The following is an 18,957-nucleotide window of genomic DNA, read 5'->3' on the forward strand; positions in this document are numbered from 1 at the left end:
GTGTGTGTGTGTGTGTGTGTGTGTGTGTGTGTGTGTGTGTGTGTGTGCGTGTGTGTGTGTGTGTGCGTGCGTGCGCGCTTGCGCTTGCGCTTGCGCCTGCTGCCCCCTGCAGGTGACGACAGAGATCAGCGTGGAGAGTAAGCACCAGACACTTCAGAGCCTCGCTTTCCCACTGCAGGAAACAGCCAAAAGAGCCCTGCAGCAACTTGCCCAGAAACGCATCAACTACATACAACTGGTGAGCCGAAGGAGTTTGATATAAGACTGGGCTTTCTCCCAAAAATGTTAGAGACGTTGTTACAATCCGTGTTGATATATTAAGCTGCTGATGTTTTACTTTGAGAGAAAAGCATCCTGTATTCTGTGCATTATTACTGTGTTTCAGAGGTTGGATGTAGAGAAGGAGACCATCGAGCTGGTCCACTCCAACCCGACAGACACTCGTGATTTGCCCCGCAGAGTTCCCACAGACACTCCTAGATACCACTTCTTCCTTTACAAGCACTCGCATGAAGGAGACTACCTGGAATCTGTCGGTATGTCCCCAATTCCTTGTACTTTGATAGTCGTCTGCGTTTCTCATCTGTACAAGATGTGCACAGGCACGCATCACACATATTTGCAGCTGCAATGCAGATGCTGAGAGAAAGAGAGCAATAGTGCATGCCAAATCATCTACATTGGTGGTTTCTATTGTGACCCCTTAAAACGAAACATTACTACTTTTCAAAGTAAATAAACACATATTAAATGAAATGACTGTCTATTCATATTCATCAACATAAATCCCATTAGTTTATGACTGTATGAGTATAATTGTTAAACCTGTTCAAGATAGGCATATCGTTTGTTTTCATGGACGGCCGAATGGTGAGTCACCTTAAATGTTTCCGCCGCAAGGAATTGTGGGGCGGAATTATCTACTTTCCTTTGGTAAAGGCAGTTCCAGTGTTTCCTTTGCTAAAGGAGCTAATAAAGGACGCATTGAAGCCCCTTTCCTGAGCATTTAGAGAATTAGAACAGCTCTTATCATGGCGGCCACTTAGATACTTCCGGGTCATTTCACTCAGTTAGGAACCTTCCTAAGCAAAAAGGACTTCTGACCGCAGCCCTGGTCCATGTGCTCACTGTCTCTCCTTCTCCTCCTACAGCTGATGTCCACCCTGCACCACCTCCAGCACGCAACAGCACATGTGACACACATCCATGCACTGCTTTCATTTGCTGACATTGCTGATCTACACACTCCATTGTTCATTTGAGTTAAACATACTTTAATAAGTTGAGTTTCATTTTAAGTTCAACCCTGCGTGGACTCCCTGTTTGTCACATTCCCCGAGCCAGTTTGTGCCACTTGTCAACAGGGTTTTCAGTCCAACCAAACACTGATTTTACTTTTGTAATTGTTTCATTTGAAGAATTTGTAAAGGCCTGAAAGCGACTGTGGCTCAGTGGTAGTGCAGGGTCGTCCTTCAATCGGAGGATCGTCGATTTGATCCATCTCGATGTGTCCTTGGGCCAGATACTTAACCCCAAACTGCTCCCGCCATGTATGAATGATTAGATAGTTCTGATGGGCATGCTACCTTGCATGTAGCCCTTGCCATCAGTTGGACGTAAATGAGCGAACTATGACATGTAGTGTTAAAGCACTTTGAGTGCTCGGAAGACAAGCGCAATACAAGTACAAGTCCATTTACCACGAAGAGGTGAAAGTATCCAATATGTCACAAGAAAAAAAAGCTAAATTTAGAAGAAAAAACACTTTTTAATGTGACAGAAATGTATGTTTTCCCTTTTTTTTTTAAACTCATTTAATCATCTAGACACCCTCCAGATCAGTCTTTGGGCCTCTTTGGGGGGTTTTGTCCCCAGATTTTAAACCACTACATAAACATAAAATATTTACTTATAATGCTGAATCGTCTTCTTCTCCTCCCCTGTCTGCAGTGTTCATATACTCCATGCCTGGATACAGCTGTAGCATTAAGGAGCGGATGTTGTATTCCAGCTGCAAGAGTCGACTACTGGAGGATGTGGAGAAAGATTACTATTTGGAAATTGCTAAAAAGGTAATGGAAGGCTAGGAAATAACACAACACAGTTTGATAAAGGATTGTAGCTGCCAGTGAGAACACTGAAGTCACATTCGCTGTTTATTTTTATTTTAGAGGCGGATTTCTGTGTTATTTGACTCAATATATTTAAATTTGACTCAGCATTTCTAATATCCAGGTTGTATGCACAACCTCAAGCTGACTAATATATGTTGTTTATGTTCAGCCCAAAATCCAAGCACTACGTTTCATTCACCTATATTTTTTACATCTATGTGCAGTTGGAGATTGATAACGGAGATGAACTGACAGATGAGTTTCTGTATGACGAGGTCCATCCCAAGCAGCATGCTCACAAACAGGCCTTCGCTAAGCCCCGCGGCCCAGCAGGAAAAAGGGGACATAAGCGCCTCATTAAAGGGACAGGAGCGACCCTACAGGACAGCTAGAGGGGGACACATCGCTCCCAGAGTCGAGTCTGCAGTTCCAGCCCTCCCTATTTCCCCAGACCCACTAACACCTCGTCAGGCACAGAGCAACGAGCACAGTGACGGGTGTCTTCTGTTGTTTGTGTACTGAAACCCTTGTGCTGTATAACTAATGTGTTTTTGATGGAAAATATGCTGATAAATTATCTGACTCTCCCACAGACAAATCAAGTCTTACATACAAACATTTATATATATATATATATACATACAACATTTTATTGATAACTTCCTCAATTAAAAAACAAAAAAGAGTCGGGCTGGAGGACTGGCAGATGGCGTTGTTATTGTGAAGCTAATTTGTTTCTTCCATACTTATAAAAAAATAGGTCTGCAGTTTACAATATAATAGATGTGTAATGAATTGTACATGCTTAGTCAGACGTTTCAGTCCTCATGTCTGGCCTTCAATACAAGTTTTGTGTTTGTAAGGCAATATGAAAGGAAATTCCAAATAAATTCTGTTTACACTGTGGTATTAGACGTTCTTGGTCGAGATTTGTGTGTTTTTATCAAGCATGCAATGTTTAATGCATGGAAATACTTCATGTTACATGTCTGTAAATGTGCTACATGGTTAGGGGGAACTTATTTAGTGTTGTTGGCCTGTTATGTTGAGATAAACATGGGGTAATAATTAAATTGTGGTTTTAAACTAGACCAACATACATTCAGGCATCCACACGACAACCGCCTCTTGTCACGGCAGTGAGGTTGCAGTGTTTGAAAGACTGCACTGTGTTGATTTAACTGCATGGAAATCAATTCAGCAGGAGTTCTGGCAACTGTAGCATCAGGCTACAGAGCAAGTACACGTGCAATCAACAAACAACAAATCAAGACTCTTAGTTCACTTCCCATAACTGGTAACAGCTCTCTGCAGAACCACTTTTTTTTTTTTTGCTTTGGAGGTCAGCTCAGCTGTTGGATCAGTGTGTGTGTACATATTTTAAACTTCTTCCACATGCCTCTGCAAAGCCTGCTAGGAACAAGGTCGCTTTCTTAGACTGATACTAACTATGTGCACACACAGGACCGCTCTCTCTTCGTCCCTTTCTCAACTAATTGGCCATAAGTCTGGGTTGACAAAAAAAATCTTAAACTGATTAGTTGCATTCATCGTCCCAATAAAAAAATTGGGAATGGTAGTGCTCAGTCATTACTGAACCAAAACTAATAGTCCACAGCCAGGGTTGCAGATCCGTGAGACAATGACAATGCTATGGTGATGTTTAGCAGGGTTAATATTCACTGTGTTAACACTCTTAGTTTAGCTAACATTTGTTAATTATCATTAAACACAAAGTGCAACAGGCAGCAGTACAGCATGATGGGGATGAAATCTATTTTGCAGGGATTTGGTCATAAACAAAGTTCTGAATGAAGTAAAATGTTGACCTGATGGTGGTGCTGTATGAAAAGTCCGGGATCACCAAAGCCATATTTATGCTCTGGGGACAGTTAATTTCTGTACTAACTACTAGATATTTCAGTCTAGACCAAAACAGCAGACCAACTCACCTAGTATGGAAAAGGTCGGTCACATTTTCAACATCATGCGTTATGCAACACCGCATTGATCTGCAAATTAAATCAACTAACTACTTGTTGAAATTGTTTAGGTTGACAAAGACTTTCTTTGGTGGAGGAGAGCCTTACTCTTGTTCCCTTTGAACAAAGTGCTACTCATCAACAAAGCTAATTTATGTTGCTAGTTTCAGGCAATTGAAGCTTTACTCAGAATCCTCTGGAAAACACCCATTTTCTTTCATCCAAGTTGAAAGAGTCCAACAGTGATGCATTGTCCCCACACATCAATCCACTTACCAATTCTTGGTATGTAGTGTTTTCACAAAAGGAAAACAAGTACAGGATCAGTATGTGGGTGGGAGTTTGTGTGTGGGGGGGTTGAGAGGCATTGTGCTGCAATCCAGCGTATAATGGAAATGAACAGGTTCGCCACAGCTGAAAATTGTTATTAATTAATAATATTCAAAAATGTATACTTTGAAGTTTAAGTGTTTTCTGTTACAAAAAAAACGTGAAGGTATTTTACTGTAATATACGAACAATGGCTCGACTATGTTAATAATGGAAACAAAACTACCAATCTGGTGGGGAATTACTAGATTTTGCAAAAAAATTACAATAATAACTTGTTATAGGAAAAATAATAATATAGCTTATCTGTAGGCTATACATTCTGCCACTTGAGAATGTGTGTTTTTAGTTACAAGAGATGTCCACTGGTTATAGGTGCATGTTAGGAGAAGATCTAGTTGTTATACTACTTCTGCATTGATACACAATATGTACATGTTGCTGTACCTGAACACAGAGGACACGAACCAAATAAATGCCGTCTACTCCACACTTTTTCCAGAGACCTTGTCTGGCTTGCAGAGAAAGCAGTGACTTTGTAATCAAGATGGAAAAAAGCAAAATCACTAATATTTACTGTAAAACTCACAACAGTAAAAGGCAAGACCAGCAACAAACCTTTGGATAAACATCATAAAGCCCATGGGGCTTATTTAAGGAATTGTGGACACTAATCATCAGATAAAAGCTGTTATAATAAAAAACAATCAATGTCATGACTGCCTTTGTGTAGTTCTCAGTAGTGTAACACAGTTAAAAATACAAATCTCAGAATGGAGTTTGTTTTGCACACCAATTTAATTTTGTAATAAAGCCAAACATGTTCTCATTGACATCAAGCAAATCTCATAATGACATTAAGCTCAGCACACAAAGCTTTTTCATGCAAGTGGGAAATGCAGTTCAGAGTAGTTCCCAAAAGTCTAAACAAGAGCTGAAAGGATTTCTCAATTAGTCAACTAGCTCATCAACAAATAATAAATTAGCATTACTATGATGATCATTTGATCATTTAAGTCATTTTTAGGGCAAAACCGGCAAAAATGTTCACTGGTTCCTATTTAACAGATGTGAATATGTACTGCTTGATCGGACAAAATAAGACACTCTGGGCTCTGGGAACTTGTGACGGCCGTTTTCTTCTGCCGAGTAATCGATTACTAAAGAAAATGAAATTGTAATGAAAATAATCATTAGATACAGCCTTAGTCCAAATACTTTGGATTATCCACGGATACAATTGACCATGGGTTTGGATTAGTGTGTGCAGAATCTTCTTTTCTCGGATGTTTTTGGCCTTCTTTCACATCGATTTGCTGTAAACACAAGGATCTTACAAATGTATAATTATACTGATATGACCTCAGTGGGGACATGGAGCTATACGGTTCATAAAGTAGGCTATGCTCCTTTTCATCTTCAAGTTCTTGGTAATTTCCCTGCCTTCCTCATAAAATGTTCTTCAGTAACCAAACTGTCACACCATCTGCAGATGGGCTCACGCAGCCCGGGACCCCCACTACCTCGGACTCTTACACCCTCAGGACAATAAGTTACAGTTACACATCCTTGCACTACTCTACTCTTTAAATACACACTTGTCACTAACGTACTTGTCTTAACGTATACTATTCATTTGTTTGTTTGTTTATCATATTTTATTGTAAATCTTTATATACATATATATATATTTTTTTTTTTTAAATTATGTCTTTTACTAGTGCACAAATCTATTGTATGTGTAACACTTTGCAGGAAACCGTCCCTTCTCTCTTGGCAAAACTACATTTTCATAATTCATTATCCACGTCTAGACAACATTCAGTTGGAAATGTTGACACTACATCATGCATTCAAACACCACATTCAAAGAATCTTTTATGAGGAATTCATTTCTTTAAATATGGTTTCTCCCCTGTCTGTCAGTTCCTGTTGCAATGTGCTACATGTGATTGTTGTAAACTGACTGTGCATGCTGCAAGTTGCTCAGGTTTAGCAAAAGAGATAACCTCGTTTATATAAAGGTGTGGGGCTCACAAAACATATTTGTTCAACTGCATCCGGCAGAGATAAATAAAAGTCCTCATGACTTCCGAGGAAAAAAAGCCACATTCTAGGATTTCTTGGAAAATGTTTTGGCTATTCTGGATCAGTAGGTTCCCATATGGCTGTGATTACGATACAGAATAGTTTCTTTGAATCCAATCACGTGTGTGTATCTGCCTTCGTTGGTTTGCAGCCTTGGTTTATACTTGCGTGTGTTTGTGAGGTGGCTCAGACTACAGTTGTATTTTAAAAACTGGAAAAACAATATGGTGTAAATCAAGTCTCAGTATTATGCTCAGCAGCCTTTATTTTGCCTGCAATTTAAAGAAAAGATAAGATATATATATATTCCCTAGATAGATTCCCTATACGTCAGGAGAGATTAGAACATAAATACGATTTTGCACTCTGAACCTCAGACAATACTAACGTTAATAAATCGTGAAGAACAAATCGACAGCAACATGACATTTTCTGTGGCTTAACAATAGAGTTAACCCGTTTTCTAGTTTATTGTCACAATAACAACTTGTTTTCTCGAGCGTAATTATCTCTGACAAACCTCCGAGAAAACCTCTCGCCGTGTTTTCCACCAAGGTCGAGGGAAATCTATATTACTGGAAACAGCCTGTGTGCATTCCTATTGTCTTTAATGTTGAGGCGGTGAATTCCCAGAAAGAAGGCTCTGTCGGGGCCGCCCGGCGGGGCGGAGTCAAGCCCTGCAATTATTCCTGGAAAGCAGATAGGGAGAAGCTGCCGCGCGATTCCTGGGAGCGAGCGCCGGTTCAGCGAAGGCAGGAGCCTGCGGGAGAGACGGGTCTCCAGAAAAAAACAAAAAACAAAAAACGAGCAGACAAAACATGACGGTGCTCCGCGCGGCTTGATCCTGGGAATTGAGCGTAAAAAAAAAAAGCAAAATCCGTTTAATCAGCAAACACGCAGAAAGCAGTCGCCGTCCTTCACATGAGCGAGACAACCGGCGGTGGCCGGTGCGGAATGGGAGTTGGTGCGGCCGGTGTGACGTCAGAGCCGCCGGTGCTGTTCTCAGAATAGACTTCTAGGAAACGGCAATTTTTAAAAGCCGAGCTTTTACACTCTGCCCTCCACGCACTTCGATCCCATTCTGGTGACAACACACTCCAACCCGCTGCTACGGAGATTTTTTTAATGTTTATGATGAAATTCATTGTTTTCATTTTTTAACTGAACGTTTTCTATCCAAGTGGTTTTTTTGTATCCGGTGTTTTTATATAAACTACAGGAACAAACCCGTACCGGATACACGGTGCTCTTTTATTGTCCCACTCGTATCTCACCGATGGTAACGCTCATTTTCTCGCTAAATTGTTTTTTATTTCTTTAGAGCCCAGTCTCTATATGTTTTGCTTAATTTTTGAAGGAGAAATACTGACCGGATCGTAGCCCACAGGATTCAAGAAATAGTATGATTCTTTGTGTACCAGGGTGAGTTGACTTTTCTTTGTTTCTGCGTGTTCTCTTTCATTACGTATCACAAAACCATTGTATCTGTTAAAGTAATGCAATCTTAATTAGTGTTAATTTATCGTTAAAGTCTTTCAATTAGATTCTTGATTATACATGTTTTTCTCAGGGTGAGGTCTCTAAATCGAGTCTAACAAATCTAAAGACAAAGGTCTTTTTCACTGATGAAAAAAATCAATCAGAAACTTCTTCATACTAATAAAAGTAATTATTGTGTACTTTTTGTATTTAATCTTCATTTAAGCCTGACTGTGGTCAAATTGTTCATTTAAAGTGTCTTTGCCATCAGTAAAAGACAAAACACAAGTAACACAAAATATGACACAAAATCTGTATAAAATAAAAATGTGATTATAAAATTGTAAATAAGACCAAATATCCACTTTGTGTGGTTCTCAATTTTAAAGTGGATAGTGAAGTGAATGTCTTCCTCTTCTCCTAATTTAGCAATAAACACTGAACTGCTATGATGTGGATCTTGCATTAATATGGACGAGGAAAACCTGCTGTAACATGTTTTTAAAACCATATTTTCCATTTGATTTTCAGTCCGAGAGCTTGTCTGTCCGATGATCCGTCCACTGAAACCCCACGGGGTATGCGGGCAGAAACTGTACCTTCCACCCCATGCCTTCACATTCACAGCACCCCTGCACTATGGGACCCCACAAAGGACCTGCGGGCAATCGCAAGCAACTTCTGCTATCTAGAAAATTCAGGTACAGTAAAAAAAAATAAATAATTGTTTTACATTTACATCCACGAATACAATTCTTGAAAATTCACAAACTGTTCCAGGGACTGTTTGGCACATTTTATCTTCTGCTGTAAAGAGATTTGGTTAAATGGCTTAATGGTGGACTGTTAACTGTAAAATAAAGAGCTGTACAGGACAAGTGAAAAGAACAAACTGTTCAGAGTGACTAACATTTAGGAATCTGTGTGTGTAGGATGGTACTGGGGAGCTGTAACTGCAGCTCAGGCCCACGCTGCACTTCAAGAGGCATCTGAAGGAGCGTTCCTGGTGCGAGACAGCAGCCACCCTCTGTACATGCTGACCCTCTCGGTCAGGACTGTGCGTGGTCCCACCAGTATACGGATCCAGTACAGCTGCGCCCAGTTTTTGCTCGACTCCTGCTCCCCAGCCCGGCCCAGCCTGTCGTCCTTCCCCAACGTGCCCAGCCTGGTGCAGCACTACATGGGACCAGAGAGGAAAGCAGAGGAGGGGAAGGTGTTTGAGGACACGCCTTCAAAACCCTCTCAGCAGACAATTCAGGAGACATCTGTGGTGTTAAAACTGAAGCGGGCTGTGTTCAAGCCCCAGGGTCTGCCCTCTTTACAGCACCTCACACGCCTCGTTATTAACAGGAACTCGGACTGCCCCGACCAGCTACCACTCCCGAGGCCTCTGCTGAGCTACATACAGGACTATCCCTTCAAGGTATAAACGGTCTCTCAAGTCTATTATTACGACATAAAGGAAAAAAAAAAACTGTCAAACAGGTCCTGTCCTACAAAGACTGCTGCGCAAGCAGTTGGAGGCCAGTCCCGTAAATTCTAGACACAGGTCAAGTCTTTGCTGAAGAAATGTGCACAAGTTCAGTTAATACTGACGCGGCTGGTTTCAGACTTGATTTGTCGAGGACCGAGTGACTAAGTACCAGAAAAGAAGACGACATGTGAGCAAGCCTCAGTACTGTAATCCTTTATTTCATGATGGATGTGGAAATTGTCCATACCTGTATTACCATAATCAGTTTTGGAAGTACATACTGTTCCTCAGAAGTACACTAATTCCATTGAGACATCTTTTATGCCATTTTATTTTTCTCAGTAAAACATTTTTTCTACCTTTCACATGTGTAGATTTTTCTATTAAAATAACTGATTGGAGTCAAACGTGCTGTATTTAAAATGATTTTCTCTTTTCAACTGGAAGTATTACTCACAGGATAAACAGAAGTACTATTCATCATCATCGTCTTTATTTACCGGCACATGATGACTTGCTCTTGTGACACTTGTTACGAAATATTTTCTGCTTCAAATCACCTTTGAAACACAAAGACTTTGAGCTTTAAGTGTGCAAGAGATGCGGATTGTGTGAGGAAGTAAAGGCCACATTGTGTGTGTGTGTGTGTGTGTGGGTGTGGGTGTGTGTTTTTGCTCAACAATGCGTGCAGCCTGCATCTGACTCAGCGAGTGGACGAGCGAAGGGGAGGACCGTTCATCAGTGGATTCACAGAACTGCTGAATGCTTCCTGGGAGGAGGGTGAGATTCTGAGAGAGAGGGTTCTAAGAAAAGCCTCGGTAATTACCTTCAGCTTTCAGCCTGCTTCTGTGCCACCTCGCACACAGTTTTTATTGTGGCACAGGATGTGGTCACAAATGTTGCAGATTAAAAGTGCAGCAGTGACATGAAAACGATTTGAGCCTCTGCAAATGGTGCATTTTGAGTAATGACATCGGTGCGAGTGCGTGCTCGGCGGCTCAGTGGGGGCGGGGGAGCTGAGGCTGTGGTGACCTGGGCTAAAGCCAGCGTAATAGGATCTCAGTTTCTCAATCCAGCTCCAGCTTGTGGTCCGTGTTAGACGTCTCTTTCCGAAGGATGCAAAATCGTGGCCTAAGAAACAAAAAACAAACACACTCCGAATTTGGGCATGAAATGCAAAACCAGCACAAAGCCGTTGTGTCAACAGTGATGTGGAGCACTTTGGCATAAAGGTAGGTTAAATGATGACAAACTGATTAAATGACGCTATGGTGGAAGACATAAAGGCCGAGATGCTCTCTTGACAGACCTGCCGGTGATGTCGTGCCGTGTCTCCACATAACGCATCTCTTCCACATTCGCCTCCACCCATCGGCGAATGAGCGGGGGGTGTCTGGGATCCACCTCCAAGTAAACACGTCTGTTATTCACCAGAAAGAGAGCACATAATGAATTAAAATGTATTATGAACAGGACAGAATTAATTGAAGCAACGGTGGCGTGTCACTGGAACTGTTTTCACGGGAAGTCTTTTAAAAAGCCAAACCCATTAAGGAGGCAACGTGATACGTGTATTTTTCTCATTCTTGTGACAAGACGCAGCCAGTGGGAATTAAACCCAGGTGTGTGTGTGTGTGTGTGTGTGTGTGTGTGTGTGTGTGTGTGTTGGGCAGTGGAGTTTCTCACCCATGATTTGATAGAATCTGAGGAGCCAGAGTCAAAATCTGTTTGATTACTTTCAGGCCATCTTTACCTCCATCTAAAGCAGCATGGTCTTCAAACCTGGGCCCACAGAAATCCATAAATCGCTTAAATACATCCATTTGATGTCACATATTTCTAAAAAAAAAAAAAAAAAAAAATACATTCCTAAAGGAAACCTAATGCACGGATGAAAATTGATTTAGGATATTTAATGCATTTTCAAAAAGGTCTGACATCAAATTTACCACATACAATTTCGCTTAAAATTTTTTTTTTTTTAAATGAATGAGTAAGCTGATTGTGTTTTAGTCACCGAAATATTTCAGGTTCCAACGTGGTCATATCCTCTGAGAACAGGTACGGGGGATTACTGACCAAAGTTGAGACATGGCGACAAAGGCTTAACACAGTTTCTGCATCTGCCAAAACACAAAACACAACTTTTTTTTACCAGCAATCTGTTGAGGTGCATTTTGCAGACTACCTGCAAAGCATTGCTTTCACTTACCTTTCATTACGTCTAAATGATGGACCTGTAATCTGTCCTGAAGCCCCAACCTACAGAAAAAAAAATCCTTCATCTTTAACCACAATAAAAGTAAATCAATAAGCACATTTACAACTTGCTCACGTGTGCTATGTTACACTTACCTTAACGCATTCTCTCCTGTTAAATCCACCGCATCCTGGCTTTGATCCAGAGCAATAACTTTAAGCTTGTGAAAGAGAAACAAACACGGCAATTAAAAGTGATGTTTACCGTTTGGAAACAACTTCCCCAGGGAAAATAATCTATTTCTCTACAAGACAGTTTTACAATCTGTTAACAGTGTAGCAAGAACAATAAACAGACACAGCTAAACTCAGGATTCAAAGAAAGGGGGGGCTTAGCCCCAAGGGGAATGGCAATTTTTTTTGGGGCCCATTTGGGGCCGTGGATATCCATTGTTTCAGACAGTTCATAGATTGGTTCAATCAGAAAGAGTGTGATTTTGCTTTGTAGTTTTGCTTGCATTCAGTATATGATAACACAAGAGACAGAATTTGAGGGTCATAGTGAAATTTGACAACACAAATATGAACTTTTCTCAAATAAAGAATATCCGCGTCACTCCCAAATCCTAATTCTTAAAGGGACCGCACACAATGGATGGAGAATGGACCTGACAGTGTCAACTTTATATCGTTAAGTATGATGATAGGCTATTGGATTGTAATTTGAAGGGGGAGAAAACATACAAACCAGAACGCACACACATATGTAGCATGTTAGAGTTATAAATAACTTGTCCATGTGAGAAACAATAGTTTAATTTAATGACATCACCAAAATAAAAATAAAAATATATATATATATATATATATTTTTTTTTAAAGCCAATAATGCCTATAATAATGCTTATAATAATGCCTATTTGAGGGGGGCTTCAGCCTAACGACTTCAGGGCTTCAGGCCTAACGACGCCCCTGGCTAAACTTATGACAGGATGGTAGAAAGCTGTTTGGTTCAGCTGTGAGAGGAAACTACTGCACTTTCAGAGGGGAAGACAACAGTGTATTCTACTGCAAAGCTCTTTTCTTAGCCATGTGTATCTATTCTACAGCTGTTTTCCTTTTCAATTAACCTACTGATTTTTAAATCATACTATAAAAATATTCTATTACGCAATACATTATTTAGTCTGTAAAATGTCAAAATTGACAAAGCCTAAAACCCTCAGTGTTAAGTATTATCTTATAAGATAGGAAACTAACAAACTACTTTGATACCAGACAGTGTTTAGTTCTTTACTTATCACAATAGTAATAAATGGATTCTCTCTGAACCTACTCATCACTTAACTAACTTATCATTTAAGTACTTACAAAACAAGACAAAGAGTCTTCAGCCATGCTAAATGTTGAAGGGGAACTCCACATTTTACACATTAAAGTCCGTTTACAGGTCTGGAGAAGTACTATCATGTGAAACATTTGTGTTATGCCTTTCATGGCTACAGAGTCTAACAATTTGAAAATAGAAAAACATCTGGGGGCTGTGGCGTTACAAAGAAGTGAGCTCAGCTTACCAGACCTCTGAAACCCGCTCCTCACCTCTGCTTGAGCCTCGAGGCTAATCATAACACACTCAAATCTCCAACTGGAACGCTAGTGGTTGTGTTGCATTGTGGGTAATGTAGGCACTATTGTTTTAACAAGGAAGAATAATGCATGGAATAAACAAAGACATCTTGATAATGTTATAGGAGTGCAAAGTTAAATTGTACTCTTTTAATGTCAGCATTGCAAAATGCTCACAGTGACAATGCTAACAGCATTGCAAGTGTCATATTTAACATGTTCTTAAACTAAACTAAACTAAATCTTAGTTTAGTTTGTTAGTGTGCTAACATTTGCTAATTATAACTAAACACAAAGTACACCTGAGGCTCATTAGTTTTGCAAGTATCAGGCACCAGATTACATGTCAGGGGATCACCAAAGTTATTCAGATTCATCCTGAGGGGAACAGGAATGTACCAAAGTTGATGGAAATCCATTGAATAGTTGTTTTCACTCAAAGTGACTCAAAACAAATGTCAACCTCATGGTGTCACTACACGAAAAGTCATGAATAACAACGGATAGATCGGATAGATCATCTGGGGACCAAAATACAAAATGTGGTACATCCTATGTCAGCAGGCATGTTCCTCTGGGGACCATGAACGCATGTACCGGATTACATGGCAATCCATGCAAAAGATTATTCAGCTTGATTCAATGTCACTGCCATTCCTAGAGAAAATCTATTTGTTACAATAACACAAACTAACCTGAGGCAGACTCTTCAGCAGACTAAGAGAAATGGCACCAGAGCCACATCCCACTTCCAAGCATGTATGCTGGGCGTCTGCACCAACTCCAGTCCCGGGTTTCATCTTCAGATCAGTGAGCACGAGTTCAACTAACTCCTGCACCAACACACAGAGAAAACACCGCTCTGGTCACGTGGGATTGATCGATGGGGTTTCACTGTACGTTGTACGTATGTGCGGCATGTTGTTCTCCTGTCAAACCTCGGTTTCGGGTCTTGGTATGAACACGGGAGGTCTCATCTTCAGTGTCAGATCTCTGAAGTCCCACTCCTCAATCACATACTGCACAGGCATTCTGCATCAAACACACACATTTATATATTCTCAGTGAAAACAAACATCTGAATACTTAATTATATGGAGGTGTAGATAGAAACTTTATACCTGGATAGGCGTCTAGAGCAGAGCTTCCACATCTGCTCTGTTTTTTCTGGGCTTAGAAACTCTGATAACTTCCTCTGCTCAAGACTTTCTATCTGGATACGTCATGTGAGAAATGGAAGGCATGTTGTCAAATGTTAATGTCTCAATTCAGACATTACATCAGACATGGTTGAAAGAGCTAAAAAAAAATGTCCACTCACAGTTTTAGCACCGAGCAGGTAAGCAATAATGTAAAGGCTGGAGTGTTCAGGCTCCATCACGCCTCTCTCCACGAAGTGATTCTTCCATAAATCCACCGCCTGAAGTGCTGTGATCCGGCCTGCAGGTATGGCTGGAGTGCTGCATGTACGCACCACATGGGAGCCCCAAAGTCCCTAAAAGATTAAAGTGAGTTTCTAAATAGCCATAAATACACATCCTGCATTCCAGCTGGGGTTTAACAGGAACATGTTGATTTCCCCGTTGTGTCCCTATCACCATTTAAGTGATGCCAGGAAGTCAAATTTAACAATTACAGATTAAATAAATGATGTGAGATTATTAGATATACTTTAACAATCTAATGCAATCCAGTACAAGACTGCATGATTTTCAGTAGTGTTTCTAATTATGTGTCTCTCATGAACTACCGGTAAATGGATTTCAGTAAAATGACTAAGATGAATTTGTTCGAGTGAGCCTACAAAATATTTGTTGCCCAGAGCTTCTTATCATTAAAACCAGAATACCTGTCAGCATTGACCATTGACCATTCACACACACATTCATGTTTTTTTTCATATAAACTTTTATCTTTGACGGTTGCTACTTTTGGGTTTATGACCCATTACAATACCTCTAGGTTTACTGTTAGTCGAAGTAAATAATACATTTTGAGACGTATCATTAAGTTCCATTGACTTGATGTGGGCATTTGTAATAGATTTATTAAATATAATGTATGGATTAATCAATATTGAAGAGTCAGTTGTATTTCTACAGTAATTTTGGATATACATGGAATCTTGTCCCTTTGAATATTAAAAGGGGAACAATGAATAGCTGGCTGGCATTCTTATTTCATATACACATGAGCCCCTCCTTCACTTAGTTTTATTTTGGTGACAAAGTCAGACATTGACTGCTAAGTGTGTTAGTGTGATATTTTATCCAGATTTGTAAGTTTTAATCAAATCTTGTCTTTGGTTCAGAACCAATTATAAACTGTGCCAGACCCATATTCAGTAAGACAAATTGCAATAGGCCACACACACACACACGCACACACACACGCACTCCATTCAAATGTAAATGCTATCAACCAAAATATGGCTCAATAAATAAACGAACAAAGTATGATGACTCTGCTTATATGTGCACTAGTTTGTAAGTTCTGCTATCTAGTTGCTACAAAGAATGTACCTATTAACACTCAAAGTTTAGTAATAACAGTTATTAAGTAATAATAGTAAGCATTTATTATAAATTCACACCTTTCTCTTTCACGTTTGTAATTACCGAGAGGACTCCCTGAAAACAACAACAAAAATCAACCTTTACCTTTTGTCCAACAATCCTGCACCCAAAGCTTCGGTAGCCTGCACTCAGAGATATCCTCCACATGACCAATCTAAATAAATACACCTTTTTTCATCAGTATTTATTCCATGTTAGTGTAGCCATCAGCGGTAACGTTACCCGCTGCAACCTTTTGGTATTCTGTTGTCCTAACTATATGTACACTTTCTCGGTCATGTGTACCATTTACACCTATATGGACCTATGTGGACATTAAGCTACATTTTCTGTAGCCCATGGCAAGCTAGTTGATACTGCCGATAGTATTTCCTACACATGGCGCAGCAAAACCTCTTCAACTGTTGACATGACGCAAGTCTGCACACGCTGCGCACACTGCGCAGCACTGACCCTGGTGACTACTGTTGCCTTTAAGAACTATCGGATATATAATATTTTTTAGCCCGTAGCTGCCGAAAACCCGAGCAAAGTGGTGATAGTCGCTTAACCTGGGACGTTTATAGATTGTATACGTTGAGATAATATAAATTATGTGAACAGCTGATAGCAAAGCAATGTATGCAACTGCTAGTCAATGTATAAACCTCCACTGTCCACTGTCTACGTAGTATTTACGACTTCCGTTATCTGTCTTCGTAAATAACGAGGAGCTCGTGAATGTATCAGTGTTGTTGTTCCTCACTGGAGTGCATAAATGAATCGAGTATTGGAGAGTTGTTGGATAGTTTGCTATTAGGTTGACAGCAATATTGTCAAAGTACAGTGATAGCACATTAGTGCGGACGTTGCCCAGACGTTAGAAGTGCTACATGTATTTCACAGGAGGCCACTAACTTGTTTATCAACGTTACAACGGGAAGCTAGCAGCTAGCTTCAGCTGCTAAACAGAAGGCACACACAGGAGGCTGTCATCTGAAACTGAGACCGGTTAAAGTGTGTTAAACTGAACATTTGGTGCATTATTTGGGGTGAGGTTGCTCTGAAAAACAAGGTCTATGATGGGCATGACCTCTCGAATAGAGTGTATATTCTTCAGTGAGTTTCACCCCACCCTGGGTCCGAAGATAACATATCAGGTAAGTTCAGTGCGCAAATACTATACTTTAAACAAGGGGAAAGGTAATTAAAATGACCACAACTGCACTATTAATTACTATAGCAAACATGGCTTAATTACCCATGTGATAGTAAAGTTGTAGTAATCATATCAGTTGATATCAGAAACATAAAGTACGTAGTGTAGTATATACTGTAAGTGTAGTATACGGATGTGTGTATTTGGAACACTTTTTCAAAATAGTATCCGTAGTTGCCATAAGTTTATTGACTATTTGTTTAGTGGAATTAGAGTGAGAATAATTGATCTTAGCAGGCATTCAGTCCCTCTACATATTCTTGTGGTGTTGACCGTGGAATTGAAGAGCACGTCATCTTCTTAAAGCCTGTATCTTATAGGATGCGTTATGTGACACGGTGTCCTCTATGTCCTCTCATGACAGGTCCCAGAGGAATACATTTCACGAGAGCTATTTGACACAGTTCAAGTTTACATCATCACCAAGCCAGAACTGCAAAACAAATTGATAACAGTGTATGTATAATGCTTCTTTCTCCTTGCCACAAGTATCTGTTTTTTGCCTTTGAGATCTGTGTTTTTGCCTCTGTTGGTCTTGACAGTATCAAACTATCCCGCTTGCTCTTTTTTTTAATCTTTTTTTTTTTTTTTTAGCACCGCCATGGGAAAAAAGTTAATCGGATGTCCTGTGTGTATCGAGCATAAAAAGTACAGCAGAAACGCCCTCCTGTTCAACCTCGGCCTTGTTTGTGACGCCCAAACCAACACCTGTGCCCTTGAGCCCATCGTCAAGAAGCTGTCTGGGTACCTCACAACGCTGGAGGTTGTGAATGATGCGTTTTCATAACCGTAACTTGTGACTTGATTGCTCTGCTGTTTGCATAGACGTCTCAGAGATGATCTTAAATCCTTTTGCCTTGTCGTGTTGCAGCTGGAGAGTGGCTTTATATCCAATGAGGAGAGCAAGCAGAAACTTGTACCAATTATGTCAACCTTGTTAGAAGAACTTAACGCCACAGGAGCCTGCACCTTACCCATAGGTACGTTTTACTATGTATATCTATCTCTAAAGTATTGAGCACTAAAGTTCATGGTTTGGCATCTGAAAACAACATTTTGGTGGAAACAATTGTATTTATTTTTCTCGTCTCTCTCCCTTTCTGTTCTGTGTTTGTTTTTAAGATGAGTCCAACACCATCCACCTAAAGCTGATCGAGCTGCGAAAGGACCCCCCGATTGTGCAGGAGTATGATGTGCCGGTCTTCACCCAGTGCAAAGACCATTTTATCAAATCTCAGTGGGATCTCACCACTCAACAGGTAGGCCTTGTGGCGCATATCAAGGCACGTTGTGATAAGATAAGATGTGCCAAAATTCTAAGAAGAGGAGAAATATTAGTGACTAAAGGCCTGTTATCAGCAGTACGTGAAGTGAATTGAACACTTGTTTCACATTCATTATTTCATGCATGAAAATTAGTCATTAGTGTAGGAGAAGGAGCCATTTATCTGTACAAAAATGTGTAATTGCTGGTTCAAAGTAGTGTATATAAATCATATTAATTGAGCAATTCAGGTCATAGAGTTTAGTACAATCCAATAATGTTCCACTTCATGCTTACTGCAGATCCTGCCCTATATTGATGGATTTAGACACATCCAGAAGATCTCTGCTGAAGCAGATGTAGAGCTGAATCTTGTTCGCATCGCGGTGCAGAATCTTCTGTGAGTACATTTCAGTGAAGAAAGGGCAACAAACACCAGCGGCGGCTGATGCGTTTCAAAACACCCTCATCCATTGTTTTCTGTGTGCAGTGAGCCCGAGGGTTTGTCCATACCAACACGTCATGACAAACCACTGTCTCATTTATCAGTGCTGATGACAGCCAGCAACAAATCTATTTGAATTATGGTGTGTGTGTGTGTGTGTGTGTGTGTGTGTGTGTGTGTGT

General features: G+C 40.3%; 4 protein-coding genes across 4 annotated transcripts in view; 3 read left to right on the forward strand and 1 right to left on the reverse strand.

Moving 5' to 3' along the window:
- Positions 1-3,432, forward strand: part of twf2 (twinfilin actin binding protein 2) — a 10,058-nt gene extending 6,626 nt beyond the window's left edge. Inside the window, exons 7-10 of the mRNA XM_031843831.1 lie at positions 113-238; positions 386-536; positions 1,951-2,072; positions 2,339-3,432. Coding sequence (XP_031699691.1) covers positions 113-238; positions 386-536; positions 1,951-2,072; positions 2,339-2,506 — 567 coding nt within the window. The 3' untranslated portion in view covers positions 2,507-3,432. The remainder of the gene's footprint in view (positions 1-112; positions 239-385; positions 537-1,950; positions 2,073-2,338) is intronic.
- Positions 3,433-7,199: 3,767 nt separating this feature from the next.
- Positions 7,200-9,874, forward strand: cisha (cytokine inducible SH2-containing protein a). The gene is made up of 3 exons (XM_031852220.1): positions 7,200-7,936; positions 8,525-8,694; positions 8,926-9,874. Exons 1-3 carry the CDS (start codon positions 7,917-7,919, stop codon positions 9,420-9,422), a joined length of 687 nt encoding a protein of 228 aa, XP_031708080.1. The 5' UTR covers positions 7,200-7,916; the 3' UTR covers positions 9,423-9,874.
- A 15-nt stretch (positions 9,875-9,889) lies between these two features.
- Positions 9,890-16,282, reverse strand: hemk1 (HemK methyltransferase family member 1). The gene is made up of 11 exons (XM_031852206.1): positions 15,953-16,282; positions 14,614-14,787; positions 14,414-14,505; positions 14,231-14,324; positions 13,988-14,125; positions 11,823-11,887; positions 11,680-11,729; positions 11,485-11,590; positions 11,154-11,249; positions 10,777-10,887; positions 9,890-10,598 (listed from the first exon to the last, which is right to left on the reverse strand). The coding sequence occupies exons 1-11, from the start codon at positions 16,013-16,015 to the stop codon at positions 10,535-10,537; spliced, it is 1,053 nt and encodes a 350-aa protein (XP_031708066.1). The 5' UTR covers positions 16,016-16,282; the 3' UTR covers positions 9,890-10,534.
- A 199-nt stretch (positions 16,283-16,481) lies between these two features.
- The window catches only part of nprl2 (NPR2 like, GATOR1 complex subunit), a 4,433-nt gene continuing 1,957 nt past the window's right edge, over positions 16,482-18,957 (forward strand). Inside the window, exons 1-6 of the mRNA XM_031846484.1 lie at positions 16,482-17,007; positions 17,431-17,522; positions 17,661-17,829; positions 17,938-18,046; positions 18,189-18,325; positions 18,633-18,730. Coding sequence (XP_031702344.1) covers positions 16,927-17,007; positions 17,431-17,522; positions 17,661-17,829; positions 17,938-18,046; positions 18,189-18,325; positions 18,633-18,730 — 686 coding nt within the window. The 5' untranslated portion in view covers positions 16,482-16,926. The remainder of the gene's footprint in view (positions 17,008-17,430; positions 17,523-17,660; positions 17,830-17,937; positions 18,047-18,188; positions 18,326-18,632; positions 18,731-18,957) is intronic.

Source organism: Anarrhichthys ocellatus, unplaced genomic scaffold (assembly GCF_004355925.1).
Source record: "Anarrhichthys ocellatus isolate YVR2014 unplaced genomic scaffold, GSC_Weel_1.0 scaffold1, whole genome shotgun sequence".
Taxonomy (NCBI): domain Eukaryota; kingdom Metazoa; phylum Chordata; class Actinopteri; order Perciformes; family Anarhichadidae; genus Anarrhichthys; species Anarrhichthys ocellatus.